The 16,385-nt window shown below is 41.0% G+C and overlaps 1 protein-coding gene across 1 annotated transcript; it reads left to right on the forward strand.

The window, feature by feature from the left end:
- Positions 1 to 15,441: 15,441 nt before the first annotated feature.
- On the forward strand, positions 15,442 to 15,993 carry LOC149199174 (uncharacterized). Its single transcript, XM_089400478.1, has one exon. It carries the CDS (start codon positions 15,442 to 15,444, stop codon positions 15,991 to 15,993), a length of 552 nt encoding a protein of 183 aa, XP_089256604.1.
- The last annotated feature ends 392 nt before the right edge of the window (positions 15,994 to 16,385 follow it).

The raw sequence follows: 16,385 nt of genomic DNA on the forward strand, positions 1-16,385 counted from the left end.
ATTATAGGAAGACACAATCTTGGACAGGAAGGTAAGGATGACACGCAGAGGAGATGTTGAGTACCTCAGAATTGGACTCAAAGGTTCGAAGCCGAGCAATGCAAAGTGGATTGAGATTGGACAAGTGAGACAGCAGTATCCTCACTTAGTCGATGCTTGAAAGAAAGCCAACTTTTGGTGGTCTAAAGCTTTTTCAGTGGGAAGGCCATGATATGAATTGGATCCATAAAATACTTTCAAAGAGCCATGAATGTATTAGGTCGGACAAATCTCTAAAGAATTCCAAAACAACAATCAAAAACACCCCTGAACCAGTGGCGATGGCAGCCATCATGGAACGAAGAGGACCTTGGTTAGAGCACGCTTATCGAGGCCCATGGAGATTGCGCGGAGGTAAATGTAGCCCTTGGGAACCCTGGATCGGGAAAAGGAGGTGGATATTGATGCGTGATTAGCGATTAGCACTAATCTCGCATCATTGGGCAAACAGGACCAAAGTGGGGGAAGCCCGAGCACATGAACGCATGGCGAACCAGAGAATTGTGGGCGGAAAAGGAAAAAGGTGCTAAACGTACAAAGGTGGGACCCACACTCTAGAAAGAGGTGGTATTAATTGGGGCGCCCTCAAATGGTAAACAATTTTGGATGGAAGCGGAGCAATCCCATACATCGATCGACACGTGGCAAGTGGAGGTGAGAGAAAACCGTCGTTGATTACGCATTAAAGGTCGAGAAAGTCAACTGCGTGGGACGTGTGTATGATGTTGAATCTGGGGGACCCAGATCGGACGGCCGAGATTGCGCCCAACGGAGGAAGTGGAATCAACGAAGGAATACACCGTGATATATAAGGATTTGGAATTCGTTTGACAACCACGGTGGAGGAAAGACTTCATCCACGATGTAACTGAAGAAATGAATCGACGAAGCAGGTTGACGTTGTTTAGAGGAGGAAAAGTGGCCACTTCTTGGGCGTTCATGCTGATGCCGAACAGGGAACTCCAAGCGCAGCTGCAAAAGGTGAATCGACAGAGGCGGAAGAGGAACTGAACAGGCATTGGAACGAAAGGCTAAAAGCCATGAACAGAGACAGAATACACAGTGAAGTCGGAGAGATGAAGAAAGACCAGAATCCCGAGAGGAGTACGGAACACACAAAGAAAGAAGACAGTATAGAAAAAGCAGAAAGAGGACAGAGGGCCGAGCTAACCAAAGGCAACGTCAAGCACCAGAGGCTTGAGAGATTTGATCCATCCCATAGAGGAATCTATCAGGATCGAGCACCACATTTGGCTCTTTCCACTGTAGACCAGAAGGTCACAAAGCTGGTAGGAAGAAGAAGAGCCTATGTACTCCAGTGGCTTGGGGAATCCAAGAACCACCCTGCCAAGCAAACCTACTTCAGGAGAACTCACATTGAGTCCCTATATTGTAATTCTCTACTTAAAGGCACAATAAAACAAGGCCACCACTGAGAGCTGGATCAGAGCCATAGCCTAGGAGAATAGGGTGAACTCCTTATTAAAATTCTTGTGTCTTTGTGTTTGCTTACTGTATTTCTCTGTTGTCTTTCCATTTTATTGTCTGTGTATTGGCAATCTGATCGATCTGTTGCTTAAATAACATAGAACACACACTAGCACATGAGTCTATAATACCTTTAAACAATGAATCTTTAACTGATGTCACTCATAGGGTGAATATTAGATCATCGACTTAAGTGAATGACATCCTCATGATATCTTCCCAAAAGGCTATTTGATTTTGACAGGGACCATAATCATTTACCATTGTAACTTCTAATCCTATTTCTTCAGAGACCACATCAACCACAAGTAATCCTTCCCTTCCCCAAAAATTCTTGAATTTAATCATTTTGCAGTTGATACCTAGGGAAATTCCTCCATATCTTCCTCTAGCATATAATGCATAAAAATACCAACCCTTTACTATAGACATCGAAAAATAAACCACTTCCGCACTATTCCCCGACATTTCCTGTAAGAATATCACATCTAACCTTTCATATTCGAAAATTTGCATGAGAGCTAGTTTTTTAGTAGGGGTAGTCATCCCCCGACAATTAAAGGACATCCACTTTATCGTGAAACAACGTCAGGGGCACATATTGATCAAAGAACCCAGTATAAGGATAATTTTCTACCCTCTGCCACATCCATGCTGACTTTATGAATGGCTTTTGAAATATAGGATTCTATGCCTATAGGAATTTTAGGAAATTTAGGAGGTGATGATTGACCTATACCCATGCCTGACACAAGAAGGATTTTGGATAATGATCTCAGATTATATCTATGACTCGTATGATATTCCATCGACGAGACTCTCAGGTGCAGAGGGAACTGTTATCACCCCATAAATTTCCCTTGGTTGAGGAGAGAAATTCCATAGGTAACCACAAACCATTTCTAAGCCGGGATCTAGCCCTTCTAGCCTTGGAGAGGGATCTCTCACTTAGGTTTCTCAACTAATATGATATTAGGCTAGGTATAATGTTAAATAAGGAATTTTTTTCAAATATCTTTTGATGAGAAAAGAGACAGATCAATTGGGCATGGAGTCATTTCAAATTAATTTTTTATCTAGTGATATGATGAAGAGAGAAAGGGGTTTATCAACAGGGGAAAGGTAGTCAGTCTTGGTGATGAAATCAAGTTAAATTGTTGTAGGAGGGTGAGTTTGAGAAAGGTGGAAACAACACTTAGAAAATTAAAATTGTAAATGAATTCTAAATGATGCTTTAAGAGGAAAACACAGATTACTTGCGAAAACTAAATCAAAGCAGCATTAAGATGAATTATGAGACATTAAACATTTGGTTTTCCTAAGAAAGAAGACATAATTTTAAGAGATGTAAATACATATGATAAACTTATAAGAATATATAAGAACACATCATTAAGATATGTCATAGGAATCCTTGCAAATCACCTTTTGTATTTCATTCATTCACTGACAAATTTTTCAGAAATTACAGTGCACAAAAGTCCATTTCTCTCTAATATGACCAATAGAACCCTTTGTTATGTTTTTCATATCCATATACATTATGAGGTATGATATCCCACTCTACATGGTCGAAATTATTGAACAAAACAAACTTCTAACTAGATACATCGAAATGTTGGTGCATATACTTAAAAATAGGAGTGGTTTTACTTACAACCAATCTATGCCTAAAACATCACCAACTTGGAATACTTGAAAATAAATATTAACTACACCTCCTAGGACAATATGCCACATATCCACATGACCCAAACCACTTCTAGAAACCAAAATATTGAAATATGAAGTGAAATGGTGCTGACTGTCCAGTTTCGCAGCGCATCAACTAGTTTCGCAGTAACATGAATTAGCCCTCCATGTTTTGCATGGTTACAACCCTCCTATGAAAAAATGGAGAAAATGGGTTTCTTTAAAACATTGTATTTGTGTGGTACTGAACCTATGATATAGGCTTCATAGTTATTTCATGCCTCCTTATTGACTAACCCCCATTTTCGCAGCAAAATTGTCACCTTTTGCAGCGCCTTCAAAATTATCAACATATGATGACTCTCTTGAGGTATAAATGTTGGAGGAAGCAATATAAGTGTTGTGAAATTCATATAAATCCTCTCATGAAAATAAAAAATTCAAAACTCCATTATCAATATGCATCAAAGACTACATAGAAAGTGCAACAAGTCCTTGTTGCATTTCTGCAATATCCACCAAAACTGAGTTATTTATGATTTCTTTAGCAAAAAGAGAAAACTTTAGAGTTGAGTGGTATCCTCTAGATCAATATTTCCTTTGTACTTACTTCCGCTAGTATATCCAACTTTCCCCTTTTCCTCTTTTTTTAGATTCCTTGGAATTAGTGAGCTTCTGCATTACCTATTTGAGTCTTCTCTTTAATAACAAATTCCATGTATATATATTTCTCACCCGCCTATGCAGAGGTAGGGTCCACTTTAACTTATATCTAGCCTTATCAAGGACAAGCTCAAAAACTTGTACATGCTTAAGCAAACTAAATTTATCCCTATGATCCTTTTCTGCAAGCTTATCTACCTGGTGTTGAACTCCTTCAAGTTGTTCTAATAGTTTTTCAAATTCTTTCTTCTCATCAAAAGCCACCCTTTTTTATGGCTGAATAGTATCCTCTATTTGCAATTGTACCTTGGCAGTAGATCTAGTTCTAGGTCTCCTTTATTGTTAAATTATCTCCTTTATATCTTCAACATCAATAATCTGTTTACTTTTTTCCTTTAACAACATGTACCAATGTTTTCCTTGATGGTTCTCCTTCACCAGGCTAAACAACTTCTCGTGAAACTTTAGTCGAAGTTCCCTATTTTCTTGCTGCAAATATGCTATTGTCAGATGAGCTTTATCCAATTGATATTTCAAATCTTTAACACTCCGGTCCCTTTCAACAACTTCTGCTTCTTTATGTGTACATTCTAATTCAACAACTTGAACAGGTGTAGGCGTTGGATCGACATGCAATCTCTTAGTTGAAGCTCTTGTTCTTGGTACCCTAGCCATTGTTTATACCTCAGGTGAGAAGTGAACCTTCTTAACACTTCTTTTATCAACTGGTTTGTTCTTATTCAAAGCCTTTTTGACCAAGCTAGCTACTATAGGTGAGGCCTCTTTGATTTCAACTAATGGGGTATCTTTCTTGTTCCTATGGTTATTAGAATATTGTCCTATACATCTTGAAGAAACCAAAATGATCTAGATCTTAAGGGGACGCCCCCAAGATCTAAAAAATTGAAATGGGTCTTTGGGGGGGAGGCCCCCATGATATGAAAAATTGAAATTCAAGAAGAAAATAGGAGAATACACATTAAACAAATCCACCAAGATTTTTTTTAAAAATAGAGAATAACAGTAAAAGCTACATTGTGGTGGACAATATGTCCTTTTACAAAATGTGACTTATTACTTATAGTCTTTTCTTAGTTATAATACCACAAGTAAATTCCATGGTGTTATAGACAATTTTGTGCCTTACAGCATCAGGCATGAATTGTCAATAATCCAAGGGATCCAAAGTTCCCTAAACATGATGTTCCTACCCCTAGAGGAACAAGGTCAGCAAACCAACAGCTCTCAGATCAGTTCTCCACCTGAAAACACTCAAAAACAAGCAATCCTGAAATCAAAGCAGGTGCTCCACTAGGTTTATGCGCTGAAACTCAGTTGCTCCATGGTGTACCTGCGTTGCAAAGCAAGTGGAACAAAGGCCACCTGCGCTGAGCGAGATGGGACAAGTGGCACACTGAGTCATTGCTCTGGAATCTTCCAAAAATGACACTTGGATCAGGTATTTCGCCTTGTGATGAGTCAGAGGCTCTGTTTCTCCAAGTGGAAGCAAGGTTCTCCAAGTGGACTCAAGAACTGAAGATCAACTAAAGATTAACTGAAGAGAGAGAGGACACAAGGCAGCTACACATCAGTTGCAAGCTGACTCATCCTTTCTCAATTCATCTATATATTGAGCTCTCTCCTATGAGCTCAGGAGGCTGGAATTTTGTGCAAAGTAATGATATGCTGTTGGTTTCACTATAGAACTATTGGGTGATTGCTTGAAGGAGGTGAAGAGGAGAAATTCTTTCTGCTGGGAGCTGTTGCTGGATTAGGGCCTTCAATGGTTGTAACACTCTCAGAACTTTACTTCTTCTATTAATAAAAGCTATTGAGGTTCTTCTATATGCACTTGTTTCAATGATGTGTTGTGATAATTGTATATTTGATTTATGCTAATCCTCGAATCAGTTATGATTGCATGCTTCTTGTAGTTCTCTTCTTCGTTATTTTGCAGGATCTCATTGTAGCTGGGCCAGCAAAAGAGCAAGGAGCTGGGAGCAAGCAAGCAAAGAGAAGAGTTTGGATTCGACATTAAGCGCAAGGCAACGGTTAGTGCATTTCTTCATTCTCTCTTGCTTTCATAAAGAAGTAAACCTTAAGTAGCTTTCTTTACAGTTGTTGCTAAGGTACTATCACCCTTAGAGTGGGATAGGGTCATCCGAGTCGGATACTTTTCCCTACAACAAACTGCCGACTCCACTGGGGATCGTATCTGTTTGATTGTTTGTAGTATTTTGCTATTCATTTCCTGAACAAAAGAGTACCAAATCGAAAAGCTTTTGACTATATCAAAAGCGAAGTAGAGGGCAGCTACTCTAGCTCGTTTCTGAGCATGTTCATGATTTGAAGAGCTGATCTACAAGGATCCTTGTAAGCTCTTAGTGATAGCTTTTCATCTTTCTTGTCATCCCTTAGTGTGTGCTTGACTGATAGCTTCTGATTTGAGCAAAAACTGTGAATTTTTGAGAAAATTGTGACCCGGAAACTGTGAAAACGCAACTTTCGTTTTCCAAAGCGGGTAGTACACAGGCTACCTGCTTTGCAACGCAGGTCCTGAAGGGGCTACCTGCGCTGAGAGCCAGACTGGCTGTGCAGCACCTGCGTTGGCCCAATTTTGCCTTGTGCATTTGGGGTTTCCTCCCTTTTTCTTCTCCTGTTTTCACTATAGATTTTGCAGCCAGTTACCAGTCTTGTACCTGTTCTGAAACCAACCTTACTTGCCATCATTCTGAAAATGTTATATAACGAAATTGTACTTGTTCTTTTGTATTTCTTCCATCATTTACAATTTCCCATAACGAAAGTGAACTAGCCTTGCTTTGGCCTCTTAGATCTGAACCTATGTTAGGCATTTTGCTGGTCTAAAGAGTTAGCTTGTTTGCTGTCCATAGCTGATTAGTCTTTTTACTTTCGTCATGATGTTTTGATTTCATGTATTTCCGGTGATTAAACAAGTAAATCTTAAGGTGTCGTTTGATTTTGGACTAGCTTGTTTACTTTCGCTTTAAATCGAAATCAAAGTTATATAACAACTTTCTTTTTGTAATACATCAACATTAAGAAAGGGAAAAGAAAATACTTGCATTGTGCATTTTGCATTTGAAAAAGTTTGCATGATGATTTAGGAGAAAGTGCATTAGTTTGTGCTATATGAATTGTGTGAAAAGATATGCCTTTCTTCTCCCTCAGTAGTTAAGATTTTCATGAGTCAAAAGGATTTGAAAAAGCTTGCTTCTCATCTTAGGCTGCATTTAGGAATTTGTCATATACATCTCGTGGTGAACCTTGAAAGGCAAACTTTAAAAAGATCAACTTAAAATATACTGAATGAACCTAACAACGCATTGAAACATAATGAAACACATAGAGGTCTAAGCTAGAGACGTGTTCCGGCGTCTTTAAGCCTAGTGACTGTCGTCTCGGGGAAGGTGGGTGATTCCTCCTGAGAGCCGGTAGCGCTAGTACGGATTTGTGCCCCCGCGTACCGTCGCGTATATTGGGGGACCCCTATAGGAACAAAGCCTTTATCCATAGGAAACCGTGTCGGCCGCCCTACTGATCGCGATGCAGTGAACACAGCATTCACGAAGATCGACCACCCGTACCGTAAAACGTATTCTGTGGTTTCGCGAAAAGTTTGGCACACCCTCTGCCTAGAACTCCAGAGTAGTTTCTTTTGGCCTTTTTCAAACTCTATAACTGAAAAAGTCCATCCGAGCATTTGTCACTTCGGGCTCGTTAATACATCGAAGGAGACTAGAGTCATCTTTAGCTTTTTCTCGACTCTTAAAACATGAAAAAGCAAAGTTATGTCTAAAAGCGTCTAACAAAATTCATTCAAATCGAAACGCAAATTTCCCCCTTTATATTTTAGTTGATCGAGTAATCCGCAATCGTGGAAGAAAGTCAATTGAATATCCGTCGTTCACGGAGGCTTGCGAGTCAACCGTCTTTGTCTCCGGAGTCGAAAACAATCCGGGCAAAGCGAGCTCGTCAAACCAGTTCAAAATCTCCTTTAAAAGTTAGAACAAGTGTTCCAACAACATCTGAGATTCTGGTGACTCCAAACATTTCCGGAAACCCTGCCTCTATAGAAGAAGTTCAACCGCAGCAGAAGGATAGTAATACTGATCCTAGTCTGGGGGCAAATACTTGTATAACTAAACCAGTTCCACCTGTAACCGGTCCAGAGAGTTTTGTTCCTCAAACATCTGTCACTGTCGATACAACCCCTTCTTCGGCACCGGAAATCTTTTACGGACCTGACGGTCTTCCTCTTCCACCTGGTCTGATTGCGATAGAGGAAATTATAGAGGAACCGCAAGTATCCACTCCAACTCATTTTGGGGTAGGGGTCACTCTATTTCCTGCTACAGCAGAAGTTTGTCCATCACCAGTGGAAGCTCCTGTAGAATCACTAGGCAGTCAATTGGATAGACTCAAAATGTCTGAACAACCGTCGACATCTAGGACTGTGTCGAATGACACGGCGACGGTAGAATTACCTGCTACAAATCCGACAATGTTCGCCGGCATACCATCTGTCCCAACTAGCTCTCAACCGCTAGAAGGAGTCCACCCAGGGACCATCGCGACAGTATGGTCTGTTCCTGTTTGTTCTTCCGGAGTAATATCTGGTAACTCCTATGGTGAGGCTCAACAAATTGACCCCTTTGGAGGTCAATTTAGACCATCCAGTCCTCTAGGACAATCAATTGCCTTGAGTTCTGGATTACCACCGTATGGGGGGCAGTATGCCCTTTCATTACCCCCTCCGGGAGGGTACCCATACGGGAGTTCTCAACCTTATTCAAGTTATGGTGGAATTGCAACAAGTAGTTGGGTACCCATGCTATCCCAGCAACCAAGAGTTGTATATTCTATGCAACAGTGTGTACCTGTGACGAACATTCCAACTACACCGGCTATTGTAACCGTGTCGCAAGTTCAAACGATGCCTGTTGTATGTCAACCTCAGATTTCTCAGGTTCTCATGCAACAGCCCCTTGACCCTGCGACCCAACCACAATCACCTACTGGTGGGGCGACACAAGTACAATCGGGTACAATTACCCCACATCTTGGTCCAATGGTTAGTATAGCACAACAACCCATGGTCTCGCAACCGTGGCTAGTGCAGTACCAACAACCACAATTCCAACAAGTGTACCAAGGTTCTGAACAGCAAGTCTTTGCGAATACTGGACAACCATATATCCAAAATGGTCAAAATCAACCACTTTATAGTGGTCAAGTCCATCAACCGTATCAATCATACCAACATCAACTCCATTATGCTGGTATGCAAAGGCCAACTGTTCAGGCAATTCCATCATACCCTGGTTACGCTTCCCCTAACTTGAATCAACAGTTACCATTCGTGGCGACTTTAGAGTTGCCTGATTTACATCGGTTAACCAATGATCCAATTGCTTATGCCCCATGGTGGCCAGTGATCCCACACAAACTTCCATCCGACATTCCTAAATTCAATGGAAATCCAGGTGAAGACCCGTCGAATCATGTGATGACATTTCATCTATGGTGTTCGTCGAACACTTTAAATGATGATTCGATAAGGCTTCGCCTCTTTCAGAGGACATTGACAGGTCCAGCGGTGAAATGGTATATAGAATTGCCAAGGGCTTCGTTCGACAATTTTAGCTCCCTTGCCACGACCTTCTTAACCCACTTTCAATTACCAATAAGGTATGAAACGGGAACAGAGATATTGACTAACTTCAAACAGACAACCACAACTCATATATCAGATCATATACATGAGTGGTGACGTCGACGAAGAATGGTTAAAACATACGTTCCTGATCAGCTTTTAGCTGAGTGGTTTATAAAGTCGTTACTTCCGGCCATAACGGAAGATGTGGCAAAGGGAGGAGTCGTAACAGAAGAGCAGGTTATTGCTCGTGCGCAATATTTGGACTTAGTATATACTCAGTCCGGCACGCTCTATGACAAGATACCAGACGCCCCTAGACCAGAGTTTTCAATCCCTCCTCCTCCTAAATCGAATAATGACTCTCATGCCGGCGATGGCGTGATTGGCACGGCAAACTCGAATCCGAAAAAGGCCAATCAAAAGAAAGCCCGTAAGGATTCGAATCAAAATGCGCATGAAGAAATTCTTGCTTCAGAAGTAAATGCCGTATCGACAGATAAGGGCAAAGAAACCAATCAACCAGTAAGCAGGAAGAATCAAAACAAAGGGAAGAAGAATAAACAAGGTGAGTCATCTCCTAAGAAAAATTCTTCAAGCCCTCCTAGGAATAGGAAACCATATCCATGTCGAATATGTGAAGAGGATCACTGGACAACAGATTGTCCATTCAAAGCTGAGTTTAAAAGATTCATAAAGAAGTCACAAACCCCAGCTGTATTAACTGATCCGTTTCCCGATCCAAGTCAGAATCTGGTTGATAGTGGAAATGCTTCCCCATCGCAAGTTATGATGTTGTCAAGTTTTAAGCGCCAAGATGATGCCTTAATTTCAACATTAAACAAAGGCCGTGCAAATTCACAGTTGTTGAATGGCGAGAGAAAAGGTCGATCAGGCAGTTCGACAACAACTTCGACAGAAGTTGTGCCGCCATCCAATACAAGAAGCATTCCAACGATCCATGGAGGCAATCATCCTCTCCAATATATCGGAGTAATTTTCCTAAAAGGCCCTTCTTTAATGGGTACTTTTGCCCCACCACCGCCAAATAATCTTACGGAGATGGGTGCAACGGAATATGAAGCCTTCTATTTTTAATGGATCTGAAAGTTTCGAGGATAGTTCCTATCTCAAGTCAACCTCGTTTAAAAAATGAAATAAAGAGTAAAGAGGATAGTTCTTTACGATGTCAACCTCATTAAAAAATGAAATGTCCCCTTAAGATTTAGAGGACATATGCCTCGTCTGCATTTTTATGCTGGGGGCATCAAGATCGAGCAGTTTTAGCAATGTTCATGCTCGTTAAAAAATAAACGCAAGATCCGAGCAGTTTTAGCGCATAGTTCATGCTCGTTAAAAAATAAACATAAGTTGTGAGCAATCTTCCCCTAGAGTTCAAGCTCACTCAGGAAAATGAACCGGTAAATAACCTTGGTAAATGTAACCTTTGACTGCCATATTAAAAGCCCTTGGTCGTGTTTATATGCCACCACCTCCATCCGTTCATTTGGCCAATCGTTCATCTCCATATGATTGTTTACCCATTTTGAGGAACAGCTGCGAAGAGTGATTTCACTTAGCCATCCTTGTGACACTGCCGTGATTGGAATATTCCAACCTGTACCTGGAATCTGCTGCTGCCCTGTTCATCACTCATTCCTCAAAAGATGAGTCTTCTTTGAGCTCTTTTCACTGACTCGTAAAATATGAAAAGTTTGCCGAGTTTTGGCCTTCCAGCTCGTTAAAGCAACCGGAAAGCTATCCCTCTAGATTTTAATCTTTTTGGACCTGAGGGATTATTACACAAAAAGATCGAGCGCTTGTTTTGTTCGGCTCGTTAAAGAAATCGAAAACTCATCCCTTCTGTATTGTTTTATACTTTTTCAGACCTAAGGGATTAGATGACGAAAAAGGAATTCTGGAGTTGACTTTATGTACCTTTTCAGACTCTCTAAAAATGAAAAGGACCGAGTTATCCTTGTCGTTAGACTCGTTAAATTCATTAAATAGCGACAAACTTGTCTTTAGACGAGAACGAGTTTCCCTATCGCTAGGCTCGTTAAAACATAGCGATGGGCTTGCCCGAAGGGCAGGTTATAGAACAAGCATATGTTATCCTCCTCAAGCTTGACAAAAATAAAGAGGTACTGGTCAGCAATGACTGGGGAAAAATTGGGAGAACCTCACAGCTTTAATGGTAGCAAGTCGCTCTTGAACATGACACTTTGTCCTCCGTATCACATCGGGTTGGGTTGTTTCATTCACCGGTCTCATCACCATGGTCCTCGCCACACCATCCACATTTGGGGTAATGCTACCGATCCATCACATCAGTGTCGTTATATGTTCAAGAGATGTCGTTCTGCAAAGAGTCAACCGTGTCCCATCCACTGCCATACATTGTCTTTCATCCATTTCATGACCGCCACCCTGAATCATACATCACAGTTTGTTTTCACCTCATCACAATCACTAGCTCCGTTCCGTGTCAATGATGTGGGATTCATTAAGGCCCTCCTTTGACGAATCGCTCCTTGTCGACATCAGCTCATTATCCAAGGAGTTGATCTAGGAACACCCCCTTCAGTACTTTGAAGCTTGCATGCCTCAATGGCAAGTTTCTCACTTCCGGCGACAGGTATACATCAATGACCTTCGACCAGAAGATTTTGCATGGTGGTCGACGCCAAGTCCTTTATTCCCATCATGTGAATTGTACTGCTGTACCTTGAGGGTCATCATCCTTATCGGTGATTCCTCTCGCGCTTGTTAACGGTTTACATCATTGACCAGTAATCAAGCGATGTCTTTCCATGTTCGACTTCAAGAAATTCTCACATGGATCGACTTGTACATCGAGTGAAGATCGGAAGAGATTGAAGACCCCGGATCTAGTTTCATCCATCTGGGCTGCGATATATATTCAGGATATAAAGACATTTGATATGTACATCATTGCAGCAGATGATCATCCTTCTCAAAGGATGATAATTTCAGCAGAGAATTATCAGTCTAACATCAGACGATCGTTTGTTCTATGTACCAAAATGAATTTATAAAGCTGAGCATGGGAATGCCCGCCTCAGCTAGATCATGAAAAAGTATGAAAAATAATGTATTGTATTGTATCTTATTACAGGACACTTCTCAGCAGATTGAATGAACTTCGGATCCTCCTAATAAAGCATTTCACCCGATAAACGACCTCATACTTTAGGGGGCATCTGTTATAGACAATTTTGTGCCTTGCAGCATCAGGCATGAATTGTCAATAATCCAAGGGATCCAAAGTTCCCTAAACATGATGTTCCTACCCCTAGAGGAACAAGGTCAGCAAACCAACAGCTCTCAGATCAGTTCTCCACCTGAAAACACTCAAAAACAAGCAATCCTGAAATCAAAGCAGGTGCTCCACTAGGTTTCTGCGCTGAAACTCAGTTGCTCCATGGTGTACCTGCGTTGCAAAGCAAGTGGAACAAAGGCCACCTGCGCTGAGCGAGATGGGACAAGTGGCACACTGAGTCATTGCTCTGGAATCTTCCAAAAATGACACTTGGATCAGGTATTTCGCCTTGTGATGAGTCAGAGGCTCTGTTTCTCCAAGTGGAAGCAAGGTTCTCCAAGTAGACTCAAGAACTGAAGATCAACTAAAGATTAACTGAAGAGAGAGAGGACACAAGGCAGCTACACATCAGTTGCAAGCTGACTCATCCTTTCTCAATTCATCTATATATTGAGCTCTCTCCTATGAGCTCAGGAGGCTGGAATTTTGTGCAAAGTAATGATATGTTGTTGGTTTCACTATAGAACTATTGGGTGATTGCTTGAAGGAGGTGAAGAGGAGAAATTCTTTCTGCTGGGAGCTGTTGCTGGATTAGGGCCTTCAATGGTTGTAACACTCTCAGAACTTTACTTCTTCTATTAATAAAAGCTATTGAGGTTCTTCTATATGCACTTGTTTCAATGATGTGTTGTGATAATTGTATATTTGATTTATGCTAATCCTCGAATCAGTTATGATTGCATGCTTCTTGTAGTTCTCTTCTTCGTTATTTTGTAGGATCTCATTGTAGCTGGGCCAGCAAAAGAGCAAGGAGCTGGGAGCAAGCAAGCAAAGAGAAGAGTTTGGATTCGACATTAAGCGCAAGGCAACGGTTAGTGCATTTCTTCATTCTCTCTTGCTTTCATAAAGAAGTAAACCTTAAGTATCTTTCTTTACAGTTGTTGCTGAGGTACTATCACCCTTAGAGTGGGATAGGGTCATCCGAGTCGGATACTTTTCCCTACAACACATGGGTGGGTAGATACCATGGGTGGACCTCACTTACAATACCATGGGTGGATGCAACTTACAATACCATGGGTAGATAAATGCCTTAGGTGGATAAATACCATGGGTGGTGTTGGGACATGGTCCCCTAGGGTTAAATTTTGCAAAGTTTTGGCAAATATTGTAAAATTTCCACATTTTGAGGAGCGGATCGCGAGTAGCGTAGGTCGATAGGAGTCAAAAGGGATTTAGGAAGGTCAAAGCTCCTTAGTTGTTAAGAGTTAAGATGTTTTGTGATCCACTCATGGTTCATGGACCATGGTATTGTAATGAAGAATGATATAAAAGGAATCATAGAGAGTCATAGAGAAAGAAATCAAGGAACGAATAGCACATAAAGAAATGTTTTGAGTATGTTTCTATACTTAGGCAAAGGGGAAGGCTCCTGTAGTTGTGTGCACGGAGACCTTGGTAAGTCCGCAGTTGTGTGCGCGGGCCCCTATAGCTGTGTACGCAGGGTTGGAAGAGTATGTAATTGAAGATATAAGCATACTAAAGGTTGTTCTAAAGAATTATCTGTGTATTTATGTATCATTGCTTATCTTTGAATTTACTGTATGTTTTGATCCGTTTAATGCAATTAATCCTAAATAGTACTTAATAGATGCGTGAAGCGGTAGATTTGCTTATTTACATGTTGTTATGAATGATTAGCGTAATTGGTGAAGGGTTTAGATATGCTAACTGTTAGTTGATGTAAATTTCGATTTGTAAGGGTTAGGGTTCACGAAGGTCAGTGTAGAGCCCTAATTTTAATAGAAACACATCACATAGTCCTTTGGATGCAGAATCCTAGTTCTAGCATCCCCCAATATTGCCTCGAGTGAGACTATAGTCTGCACTACGCGGATTGTTGCCAAAAGTGCCGGTAGTGTAGGGTTTTTTTGGTTACTGAAAAACTCTAAACCTGGGTCCAAGCCCCCTCAAGCCAACAAATGGTTCCATTGATGGGACTTATATAAATGGGACTAGGTGAAGTTCTCCGTAGGTATATCCCAGATTATGAACGACAAAGTATCCTCGCTGAAGAACATGGCAGAGTTGTTGGAGGACATTATGAGGGAAGAGTGACTGCACAGAAGATCCTACAAGCTGGGCTATGGTTGCCAAATGTGCACAAGTATTCCAAGGAATATACTAGGGCGTGCGATTTTTGTTAAAGAATGGGGAGGTTGTTGTGAAGGGATGAATTTCCCCTGAACCCACAAGTTTCGTTACATGAATTTGAAAAGTGGGCAATAGACTTTGTGGGACCAATTTAACCACTAGGAAAGAAGACAGGAGGAAGATACATGATTACGACGACCGAATACTTGACCAGGTGGGCTGAGGCACACCCGTGAAGGATTGTAGTGTGGCTACAACTATGAATTTCATATTTGAATACATTTTGTCTTGGCTTGGTTGCCCTAAGATTTTGATGAACGATAGGGGTTCACACTTCTTGAATGAAACAATTGCTTCTTTTGTTGAAGATTTGTAGATGTATCATCAGAAAAGCATGTCATACCATCCTCAAGAAAATAGAACAGTGGAAGCCTTTAATAAAATCATGGAGAATGATTTGACGAAGATGTGTAATGAAAATCAGGATGATTTGGATGTGCACATACCAGATGGTCTTTGGGCATATAGAACTACTTGTAAGAAGTTGACTAGACAAAAATTGTTCAGACTAGTTTATGGGCAAGAGGCAGTGATGCCAATGGAGTACATCATGCCTAGTTTGAGGATTGTTGCAGTCACAAAGATGGTAGATTGGGATACCATGGAAGAATGCCTCGCGCAGATAGTTGAGTTGGAAGAAGATTGCCTCCTGGAAGGTTTTCATCAGCAGGTACAGAAGGCTCGCGAAAATGTGTGGCATGATCGACACATTAAGCAACGCACCTTTAAAATTGGAGATTTAGTGCTACCGTATGATACCAAGTTTACGAAGTTTCCAGGAAAATTTCAGATGCATTGGTTGGGGCCATACATCGTTAAGGAAATTATGAGTGGAGGTGCAGTTCAGCTCGAAAAGTTGTACGAGGATTTGTTTCCAGGAAAAATTAGTGGGAGCCAATTAAAGCTATATAGGGGTGATCTTACCCCTGTGCAATGACTACATGGAGGTAGGAAAATCTTAGTACTCTAGTAAGTTGTAAGGAAGTGCGAGACTATAACTATGTTTCCAAAAGGATAGTTTGGTGAAGTGAATGGATTGCATGACGAATAGAGGAAAGGCATAGAGGGGAGCTACGATGAAGGAGCTGCAATAGCATGGTGGGTATCTCACAGCTTGGCTAAAAAGTGACTATTGGAAGAACTGTAGATGATTGGATGGCTATTTTTCTGTTAAAGGGAGCGGGGGGAGAGCATTTAAGGAGCATATCTTTGGAAATATGACGCCAAAAGAGCATTAATGATCGATATCTGGAGGGAAAAAATGGAATTGAATACAAAATGGGCTATAAATATAACATCTTGCTCCACATTTGAACACTTTTATTCCAG

This window comes from Pinus tabuliformis, chromosome 2_1 (assembly GCF_031772625.1).
Source record: "Pinus tabuliformis cultivar Carrire ecotype Pingquan chromosome 2_1, CPIR1, whole genome shotgun sequence".
NCBI classification, from domain to species: domain Eukaryota; kingdom Viridiplantae; phylum Streptophyta; class Pinopsida; order Pinales; family Pinaceae; genus Pinus; species Pinus tabuliformis.